Source organism: Psammomys obesus, unplaced genomic scaffold (assembly GCF_907164565.1).
Source record: "Psammomys obesus unplaced genomic scaffold, mPsaObe1.curated_primary_1811, whole genome shotgun sequence".
Classification (NCBI taxonomy): Eukaryota; Metazoa; Chordata; class Mammalia; order Rodentia; family Muridae; genus Psammomys; species Psammomys obesus.
Genome location: NW_026591598.1, coordinates 13,482,349 through 13,493,723, shown reverse-complemented (window position 1 = coordinate 13,493,723; position 11,375 = coordinate 13,482,349). Strand labels below are relative to the sequence as shown.

At 46.1% G+C, this 11,375-nt stretch overlaps 1 protein-coding gene across 1 annotated transcript in view; it reads right to left on the bottom strand.

Moving 5' to 3' along the window:
* The window catches only part of Stpg1 (sperm tail PG-rich repeat containing 1), a 39,767-nt gene that overhangs the window by 26,505 nt on the left and 1,887 nt on the right, over positions 1 to 11,375 (bottom strand). Inside the window, exons 2-3 of the mRNA XM_055611460.1 lie at positions 3,712 to 3,849; positions 1,987 to 2,105 (exon numbers count right to left, since the gene is read on the bottom strand). Coding sequence (XP_055467435.1) covers positions 1,987 to 2,105; positions 3,712 to 3,802 — 210 coding nt within the window. The 5' untranslated portion in view covers positions 3,803 to 3,849. The remainder of the gene's footprint in view (positions 1 to 1,986; positions 2,106 to 3,711; positions 3,850 to 11,375) is intronic.

Below are 11,375 nucleotides of genomic sequence, written 5' to 3'. Positions count from 1 at the left end.
AAGAAGAAGAAGAAGAAGAAGAAGAAGAAGAAGAAGAAGAAGAAGAAAAGAAAAAAAGAAAGAAAGAAAAGAAGAGAAGAAAAAAGAAAAGAAAGATGGATGCCTGAGCAAATATTTATCGTCTTGAGGAAGTTACCAGTGATTTTAAAGTATGTGCGCGCTGTAACTTCATACTAGCTTCAAAGAACCCTGAGGTGATCAGAGGTTAAGAGAACTAAATCTGCTCTGTAGTTCCATGGTCCACCTCACAGAGGCAGCCGGGCTTGGGGGTGAGGGCTTTGCCGGGGGCCCTGGCTGGCACACCTCCTCACCTGTGTTCAGAGCCTGAGCACACACCCCCCCCCCGCCACCATCTGGGGAAGGTGGGAGGACGACAGTCACCTCAGAATGCAGCAGAAGGAAGCTGGGGTGACCGCTTTTTCAAGGGAATGAGCCTCTCAGAGTCCTGCTTGAAAGGATGAAGGGGAGACCAACAGAGACCACTAACCTGGTCCCAGGGGCCGAGGAGGGGCCTTCAGAGACCGAGACACCGACTAAGGAGCATGCATGACCTGGACCTCGGTGCTCTGCACACATGATGACCCGGACCTCGGTGCCCTGCACACATGGGCTGCTTGGTCTTCACATGGGTCGCCTGGCGAGTGGGGGTGGGGCTGTTTCTGACATGGACTCTATTGCCTGGTTTTGGATAACTTCCCCCTGGCAGGGCTGCTTTGCCTGGCCTCAGGGGAGGAAGATATGCTCAGTCCCGATGTGATTTGATGTGCTGGGCAAGGTTTATACAGGGAGAGGGCCTCTCCTTTTCTTGGGGGAAGGGACGAAGAGAAGGGGAGACTGAGAGAACAGGAGGGAAGGGGCACCCCTGGGATGTAAAACAGACTAAAAAAAAATAAAAATAAATTTAAAATAAAGAAGAAAAGAGAAAAATATTTACTATAATTAGAAAAATAAATAAAAGGCTGAGGGCTGTGAAGGTGCTGGGGATGTGGTGAGTTGCTACTGCCCCCTGCTGGTGAGAAAGGGGAAGGTCAAATCCCAGGAAGAAGTTAAATAAAGGCGTGCCAGGAAACACGGCAACTTTCTAGACTTGAAGATCTGGAGAAAAGAGGATTAGATGGAGAAAGCACAGGTGTAGGGCTATTTTGTTAACTGCGTTTGTCTGTCTGTGTGTGTGTATGTGTGTGTGTATACATACCACAGCATACACGTGGAGATCAGAGCACAATTTTTGAAGAGTTGGCTTCTCTCCACCAAGTGGGTTCTAGGGTTCAAGGCTTGATGGCAGGAAGTTTTACCTAAACCATCTTACCAGCCCCCATCTTTTTTTGGGGGGGGGTGGGGGGTCAAGACAGGGTTTCTCTGTGTAGCCTTGGCTGTCCTGGACTTGCTTTGTAGACCAGGCTGGCCTGGAACTCACAGAGATCCGCCTGCCTCTGCCTCCCAGAGTACTGGAATTATGGGCATGCATCGCCATATCCCACATAGTATTAATCAGGTACTGTTTACTGATTTTATAGTGGGGGATCTCACCACATCACAACTCTAAGCTTATCAGAGACTTTTTCCCACATGTTATCTGGGGGAAATTATGTAATTCCCTTTGAAGGATCAGAGGGGGGTGTTTTAGGAATTTGGAAGATTTTGTGTGTGTGTGTGTGTGTGTGTTTCAAAATAAAGATAATTTTGCTTAAATGTGGTGGCAAATTTCTTCAGTTGAAGGAAGGAAGACCCTGAGTACCAAGCCAGCTAGGTGACACAAGATCCTGGCTTATGCTTCCCAAGCATGTAACATACTGTATATGCAAAGTCCTGGGTGAACCCCCAACACAGCAAATCAATCAGTCAATGGATTCCAGGCTTACCTTACTGATAGTGTGCCTCCTTGGAGGACGGGGCAGCTCCTTGGGTGATACTGCCCTCTGCTGTTCATAAAGCAATATGACCACTAATATCCTAGCAAAGAATTTCGGAGGCAATGTCACTTACCATTTTGTGATAAAATCTCCTGGCTTGGCTGTTGAACCCCTTCTTTTCCGGCTCTTGAAGTTTTGATATTTTATTTCTATAGGGGATGGAGTATTGAGTAGGGTATGCAGCAGTAAAGCCTAAACGATAGCAACAAAAAGACCGTCAGCTCTGCACCACCAGTGTTTGTTCGTCGCAACTGCTGGGCAATCTGTGAGGAGTCACCCTAGGCTAGGGAACACAGCTCCGTTGGCAGAGTACTCCCCTAGCGTGCACAGAGCCTGGGGTTCCGTTCCCAGCACCACATAAAACCAGGTGTGGTGGCACACACCTGTCCTCGCAGCACTCGGGACGTGGAGGCAGGGGGATTAGAGATCTAAACTCACCCCTGGCTACATACGGAGTTCAAGGCCAGGGTGGAGTGGCATAGCATGGAGTAGTATATGAGACACTGTCTCAAAAATAAACAAGTGACCAAATGAATCTCAGTGAGCTACAAAAGAGAGCTCAATACAGGCAGTCCCTTCCATGAGATTCAGGGGCTCCGCCCACCTTTGTGATGCAGATAGAATCCTTCTTCCTTTTCTAGCTCTTTCTCTTGGACATGGCTAGAGTCAACGTATGCTAATATTGGTAGTTCAGACTTCCTCACTCTTTCTCTACAGGCCCCTCCTGCTGCCATGTGGCTCCCGGATGACATATGACTGTGCTCCACTGCCAGTGTAGCATTTTCTCCTTCTCTTCTCTGTCCTCCTCCCGGCAGCTGCTGAGATTTACAGCTTATCTGCTCTGGGGTTTCCCTTTGAACATCTAAAAAATTTATCCTCTTTGAATTAAAAACAAAAATTCAATGCAAGGTCAAAGAACAGCTCCGTGGGCGAGGGCTCTTTATGCCAAGCCTGGCCACGTGGGTTCGACCCCTGAGATCCCCATGGTGGAAGGAGAGAACCTACACCCAAAACTTGTTCTTTCACTTCCACACCTGCTCCATGGCATGCACTTACAAAATAAATCCGTACAGTTTTTAAAAATTAAAACAGGACTGAAAAGATGACTCCAAGGTTAAGAGCACAGGCTGCCCTTCCAAAGGACCCAGGTTCAATTCCCAGCCCCACATGGTAGCTCGGAACCATTAGTAACTCCAATTCCAGGAGCTCCAACACCTTCTCTGGCCTCTTCGAGAATTGTATGCATATGGTGTGTAGACCCAAACACATAAAATAAAATAAGTAGTTTCAAATTAAAATATTCAGTACAAAAGGGTGAACAAATAAAGAATGAACAAATAGGACAGATAGAAAGCAAACCACAAACCAACAGACCTACTTGGTAATAACCACATTGAATATTAAGTGGTCTATACATTGTAGTTAAAAGACAGGGATTGTCAGACTGGATAAGAAAAAAAAAAATAGACCCAACTACATGCTGTCTACAAGAAACACATTTCAACTATAAAACCAGAAAAAGAGTAAAAAGAATGGGGACTCGCAATAAGAACTCAGTTGTCAGGAATAAAGCAAGCGAGACATGTTACACGTTTAAAACTGAAGAACATAGTTCTTGCTGGACACCTGAAAGCACCATGTTCTTTTGTTGTTGTGGAAGGGACAGTCCCCCTTCCCTTTCTTACAGTTTCTTCCTATCTGCACTCCAGGGTCAACAGGGCCAAAGGCAGTCCGTGTGATACACTCCTCCTAACTGGGCTCTCACGTACTAGAGTGTTGTCACTTAAGTTCACCAGACCTTTCTGTAGTCTGTTACCAGGCTTCTTCGGCTTGCCAGGCCCCTGTTTTTTCCAGATGAGGTTGTCCCAGTTGGCAACATTCTTGTACATGTTCCGTCTGTGGGAGGAGAACCTCAGCCTCTCATTCTTCTAAGCACCTGAAATAAGATACAGCGTTTGTGGGGGCCGGTTCACACCACAGCGGCTCTGTGCTAATGGTGGCTTAGGCCGGGGGATCTGGTGGGGCAGAAGCTGAGTGATCGCCGGGACCACCCAAGTTCCAAGCGCACAGCAGTGCCGGAACTGGGGAGGCCACCGCAGGTCACCATCACTGCTGCCTACAGCTTCCAGGTCTTTAGCTCTTATTTTTATTATTAATTTAGCTTGGCCGAGATATAATTCACACACAGCAAAATTCGTCAGTGGTAAAGTAAAAAATAGATCTAAGTTTTGACAGTTGTGTCGAATATCCGTAGCCGCCCGCAGAGCTGCCACGTGCTTTCACAGTCATTTCCCTCTGGGCCAGGCCTCTGCCAATTTCTGTGCTTCCTGTCACAGCGGCTTCCTTTCTATAACGTGGCACAAGTGCCACCAGCCGATCAGGTGCTACCAACACAATCTCCCTGGGGCTGGAGAGACAGCTCAGGAGTGAAGAGCAGGCACTGCTCCTGCGAAGGACCCAAGTTCCATTTCCAGCAACCCATGCAGGGCAGCTCAAACAGCCTGGAACTCCAGCTGCAGAGAAACGGATGCCCATTCCTGGCCCCCACAGGCACCTGCGATTTATATGTGTAAACACACTCACACACACACACAACTACAAAGAAAAGGGTTACTCTTTTTTTTTTTTTTTAAGTCTTCCTAGATTTTGATTGGGATTGCATCAAAAATTCAGTGAGGATATCCCAGCTGAGTGTTACGATCCGCTGATACGGCGATGTCCCGTTTATGTTGATAGTTACACTTCTCGGTGCTCTGTTGTTTACAAATGTGTGGCTGCTGCATGTTTTTGTGAACCCCTGTGAGAGAGGGCCTCGCATGTGCCACAGTGCACACATGAAGGTCTTCCACCTCGCTTGCTGTGTCTGCCTGATCCGAATTCAGGTCTCCATGGCGCCTTGCCACATGAGCCATCTCCCCATCCTAACACAGGTTTCCTCAGATAGAGCCCTAGGGGTTTCATATTGCCATGTCACGAAGATGGGGTCTTTTAAAAGTCTTGACAAAAGAACCTGTCTCCAAAAAAAATAAATAAATAAATAAAAGAAAGAAAATCCTTTTGTTTTACAGTGCTAGAGACTGAAGCCAGGCCCCTGAGTGATGGCAGGCAAATACTTTAGCTGCAGCCCCGGCTCCACAAAATGTCCACTTCCAATTTTCCGTTTCTGGTGATTTTTACACATTGATCTTGTGTCCTCTGACTTAGCCTCATTCTGTGTTCTAAAAGCTTCTCTACAGTTTAGGAATTTTAATCCATATAGCCACCCATGCCTGAAGAGCGGGGTTATCCCCTCCCTTTCTAACGTATGGCCGTAACTCACACGCACACATACACACACTCACCCCGCTGTAACATTACAGGGCCAGGGGCACTCAAAGCTGCCCTGAATGTAGCTGATGAGAGCAGCTATCTATCTTAATACTGGCTTGAGGAGGATGCACGGTCCTTCTGCATTAAGGATGAAGTTAGTTATAAGTATTTTGTTAGTTTTGGTTTTTTACTTATTTGGAGTTTTGTTTTGTTTTTTTTGTTTCGTTTGGGGGGGGTTGTGAGGTGTTTTTTGTTTTTTGTTTTTTTGTTTTGTTTTTCTTTTTCTTTTTGGTTTTTCAAAGCAGGGTTTCTCTGTGTAGCCTTGGCTGTCCCGGACTTGCTTTGTAGATCAGGCTGGCCTCGAACTTACAGAGATCTACCTGCCTCTGCCTCCCCTAGTGCTGGGATTACACTAATTAAAATGTTTTTTTTTAATCTAGAATTTCTGTAATTAGTACTACTTGGTTGTGATGTAGACTTCCTCACCCATGTACATGACTACTAAATGGTAGTTTTCTTCTATTTTTTTTAAATGTCTTTGATTTTTGTTTCACAAAACAAATTTAAAGGTGATTCTTTTCTTCCATTACATTTATTCATCTGTGTGTCTGTGCATAAACATGTGGGAGGCAAATGACAATTGGAGGGAATCCATTCTCTCCTTTCACCATGTGGTTCGCTGGGGTTGAACTCAGGTCATCAGGCTTGGCAGCAAGCACCTTTCCCTTGCAGCCATCTTGCCCACCTGTTTCTCTTTTTACTTCCTAGTGTTGGCACTATTCCTCAAGTATTTGCTTGGAGTGGGTATCATTCCTTCTCTACATTCACAAATGAAGTCAAACCCTGAGGTTGAGGGCAGGTTTTTCAACGACAACGTCCCTTCACTTACTTTAATGCTGTTTCTTCTTGAGAGAGCTTTGGTAATAAACACACTTCAAAGGAAATTTTCCATTTTGTCTTCATGAGGTTCATTAACATAGAGCTGTTCATAACGGTCTTTGATTGTGCTTGTTCTGAGACAGGGCCTCACGAGGTAGCTTTGCTACGGAGACCAGCCTACCTGCGCCACAAGTGCTGGTTTTAAAGGTATGTACTACCACGCATGGCCCAATTGTCCTTTTAATATCTGTGCACTTGGCTGCTCTCCCAGAGGCCCTGAGTTCAATTCCCAGCAACCACAAGGTGGCTCACAGCCATCTCTAATGAGATCTGGTGCCCTCTTCTGGCATGCAGGTGTACATGCAGGCAGAACACTATAAACATAAGAAATAATTAAATCTTTAAGAAAAAAAAATCTGTGAAAATGTCCCTCCTTTATTCTTTAAACTAGTAATTTACATCTTATAGGCTTTTGTTGAAAAGCCTGACTCGAGTTTTACCAACCTTCGTTTCGAAAGCAAACAGCTTTTCCATGTCCTTTCTTCCTCCGGGTTTCACACGCCCTTTTTTAACTCCTAGAAGAAAGCCTGGGCTTTCTAAACTCAGATCTCTCTTACATCCTAGCATAACAACAATATTTGCTATGTTAAATATGCCCATGGGTACACTCCGAATGGCATCGCATGCATTTTAATGTGGTAAGAGTCTTAGTTTCCTCTTAGCTTAAAAATATTTCCAATTTACCCGTCATTTCTTTTTATTGTTGATTTCAAGGTTGGTTTGTTTGTTTGTTTTTTCCTGTATTGTTGGACAGTGTTTTGCCCAAGTGTCAACCTGACTGAACTGCTCAGCACTGGTGTTCAGGCCTTTTATACCCTGACTTCCCGTATATCGTGTCAGTGCTGAGGGCTGTGCTGTCAGTGCTGATGACCCCTGGTGCTCCATTACTGTTAACGCATCTTTATTTTCAGCATCCTCACCGTGTTCCATGTATCCTGGAGCACTGTCAATGGTTTCTGCACAGGATGAGCTACAGGTACTTTTGAAATGCCTGTAATATTCCTGCTCTCTCCATTTCTTGTTGATATATCCCCTCTGGCTGTCTTTTGATTATTATACCTTTTCCCAGAGTTTTTGCTTAGCCAACCATGCCTTCATATTTAAAGGTTTCTTTCTTTCTTTTTCTTTCCTTCCTTTCTTTTCTTTTTTTTTTCTTTCTTCTTTTTCCTTTCTTTCTCCTTTCTTTCTTTTCTTTTTATGAAGCTTGAGCCCAGGACCTTGTAGGGAGCTATAACCCTGGCTCTCATTGTATTTTTCTGCTGTTTGGGTGCTGAAATCTGAACTTGGGATCTGGAGCATGCTAGACACCAGCTCTGCCTCCAAACTGCACCCCCCCTCCATGGTTACAGTTCACTGTAATTCACACCTTCCTTCCTCTGCAAGCTCTGTGCCCCTTTCTTGCCTCTTTGTTTGAGGAGCTGTTTTGGTTTGGTTTGGTTTTGGTTTGATTTTGAGACAAAGGCATCACTGTGTAATCCTATCTAGCCTAGAACTCTTTATGTACACCAGGTTGGCCTTGAACTCACAGAATTTTTTTTTTAACACACCTAATTTTGTGTTGTTTTGTTTTAGAGACAATATCTCACTATGCAGCCCAGGCTGGCCTTGAACTTGCAGCTTTCCTCTTGCCTCACTCTCCAGTAAAGGGTTTTTAAGAGTGCATCGCCACAACAGCTTTCGCCTGCTTTTTTGTTTTGAGGCAGGGTCTGACTGCATAGCCCCGGCTGTCCTGGAACTCACTGCATAGACCAGGCTGGCCTCGAACTCAGATCTACCTGCCTCCGCCTCACCTGTTGGGATTAAAGGTGTGTGCCACTACCACCTAGGTCCCTGACTTGAATTCCTGCCTTTACTTCCCTTTGTGATGGACTGTGGTCAGAATATAAACCCTTTCCTCCCAAAGTTGCTTTTGGACACGACCTTGATCACAGCAGTAGAAGGGATATTAGAACAATGGCATTTCCTCCATAGCTCCCCCACGCCCACCCCCATTGTTCTGCCTTCCGCAGCTCTGATCCCCTCTGCCCCTTGTTGATCTGATTTTGTTCATGGCTTGGCATGGTTTTCTTCAGTATTCTTTAATGTTTGGGATTCGCTGCATTTCCAAAGCTGTAGGTTTATGGTTTCCATCAGATTCTGAAAACATTTTGCATTCCTTTTTCAAATAGTTTTTTTTTTTCTGCTCTCTCTTTTTCCAGGGAGACAGTTGTACATGTGTTCGTTCACTTGGTGTTCTCCTAAAGGTTGCTGAGAGTCTGTCTTTGAAGTCAGCCTCGTTTAACCTCTTGCTCGTCACACAGCCTGGATTGCTTTAGCTTCAGACTCACTGATATGGTCTCATCTGTGTTTTCATTTTAATTGTTACTTTTTTTTTCCATTTCTAGATGCTGTGTGTGTTCACGTGTATGTGTGACTGTGAAGCTTCACATTGGATGTGTTCCTCAGTTGCTCACTTTGTCTTTTGAGACAGGGTCTCATGCTGAACCCGAAGCCGGCTCATTTGACTTGCTGACCAATGAGCCCCAGGGATCCTCGTGTTTCCATCTCCCCCAGAGCGGGGATTCCCAACTTTTAGACAACCTGTCCACTGCATGGCCACTTTGGAAAGAAGGAATCTACCCCTTAGTGAGACAGGCTCTTGTCTCCTCCCTTGAGGGTTAATCAACTGGATCAGGTCTGGGACCTGCCTAGGGGACATCCCTAGGAAGGGGATGGATTACGAGGTAGGATGCTTCCCCGTCACCCCCCAGCCCTGAGCAGTCCTCCCAGCTGCCATGGGGTTTTGCTGGCTCTGAGCACCTGAGCGTAACTACTTATTTTTCTTTCAGATGCTGGCTAGGGCTCAAGGATACTGTTAAACTCCCCAGTGCTTTGAACTTCCTTAATCTTATTCTAAAGGTCCCGTCCCTGCCTTGTAGCTGACCTCTGTGCCAGCTCCTCTTCTTCCATTCTCCTCCTTCCTTCCCGGCAGCTGCCAGGCTTCCCAGCACTCCTGCCGTCGGCTTCTCCTTTCAAACTAATTAATCTGTTGCCCTAAGCTTCAGTTTGAGTTAGTTCATTGTCCCTGAGCTTCTGTTTCTGTTCATTCTTAAATTCTTTTACTAACGACACTGAGAACCCCAGGAAGAGACCCCGACTTCTCCAGTATCGTATAAGGCTCTGCTGGGACTCCCCAAGACTCCTGGTAACACTTTTCCATGGCCTTTTAATTCCTTAATCAGCGGAGAAAGCCAACCCATCTCTGGCAGCATCTTTTCCTTTCTTCCTGGTTTGTAAAAAGGCCTTCCTCTCCAGCCTCATGGTGACCAAGCTCTCCTTCACCTCCTACAGTAGTTTTGTCCGGCTGGTAATGGCTGCTCGGGGGTCCTTTCCTGCTGGTTCTGCAATATTTGTCATTGCTGGGACTGCTGTCCTGGTTGGGGTCCATTTTCCTGGAGCTTTGTACTGGGTACAAAAAAGGATGAGATTTCCATTCTTGCATGCTTGCCCCCCCCCCCCCCCCCCCGGCTTATTCTTTAGTAACTGCCTATTCATTTGATCCCTCCAAGCTTTCAAACTTTGAAAGATTCAAAACAGCCTTTATTCTGGGCTTAATTTATCTTCACTACTAAGATACGATACTTTGTTTTGACAGTAGCCCTGGCATTTTAGATCCTATTCTAAATTCTTTGGCTTCCCTGAACCCTGACCTCCATGTCCTCCTGGCAAGTAGCCTTCTGTCACTGGAATAAAACACCAAAGACTTGTATTGGCTCATGGTTTCAAGGGGTTCAGTCCCTAGTCACAGGTCCTGTTACCCAGGGCCTGTGACCGTGCCGTACACGACACCAGGAACACAACCCAGTAGAAAGGGTCTCCTTCACAGCACAGCATCCAGAAAGCAAAGTTAAAACAGAAAAGGGCTGGGTCCCAACATCTCCTTCAAGAGCACACGCCCTGAGACCCAATTTCTTCCACTAGGCCCTACCTTCTGAAGGTCCCACAACCCCTAATACCACCAAAGGCCCGGGAGCAAGCTCTCAACAAACAGGCTTTGGGGGCATCCAAGATACAGTGTCTACTGCACTTCAGAAAGCTAGCGTTCCCCTCCCCGCCTGCGGTGCAGCCCAGAGCGAGCTGCACATCCGCCAGCGGCATTACCGTGTGCCTGCTGCCTTCTCTAATCTGGGTAGCTGGGCCTGTCTTGGTTTTGTTTCTGTTTCTGTTGTCAATAGCATGAACACAGTTTCATCTCCAAAGCGGTTAATTTTTCATGAGCGCACTCAGGATTCACTTTACCTGTTCTCCCTAAGGAACTCACACTGGCTCTAAATACTGATGAAGTGAGCACTGAGTCAACAATCCACCTAGACCTTTCTTCCTCAATGGGGTGTTCCTTGCCGAATTCATCTTCACAGCAGCGATTTGTAGGCTTTTCCGATCATCTAAGATTGTCAACATTTAATACGATCATGGGGCACAACAGCTTTAAACCATTAAGGTATTTCGAAGCAACCATCAATAACCACCAGAGAACAGCGTCTCTCAGTGTCTCCAAAAGCAGCCAGTGATCACTTGCCCCGCTGCAGTGCGACCTTGCTGTTTCATAAGAGCCATTTTCAGCCTGACCTCTGGTGAAGCCGCTGCTGGAGAACGCTGGGAATGTGGCTCGTTTGGCAGAGTGCCGTCTGACCAGCACAAAGCCCCGTTTTGGTCCGCAGCAGCAATATTATAATCTGAGCACTCAGGAAGTAGAGGATCAGAAGTTCACACTGATTCCACACTGAGTTCTAGGCCAGCCTGGGCTGAATGTCAACACCCTGTCTCCAAAGCCAAAATGACAGTGCTGGGAGAGACTGCCTGGTGGTTAAGAGGCTGTTTTTTTTTCCCCAGAGGACCTGGGTTCAATTCCAAGCATTCACATGGAGGTTCACAACTATTTGTAACTCCGGTCCTAGGATCCGATGCCCTCTTATGACCTCCACAGGCACCAGGCATGGACATGGTGTAGGGATGTGCGTGCAGATAAAATATTCAGAAACATAAACAAAAATTAATTTTAAAAAATGACAACAAGAATAATTGTGGAGTGGTGGTTTAGTCATTTCAATGCCAGCAGTCAGGAAGCAGAGGCAGATAGACCTCTGTGAGTCTGAGGCCAGCCTGATCTGCATAGAGCATTCCAGGACTACATAGTGGCCCTATCTTTTTTAAAAAAAAGAAAGCATAAGAGTT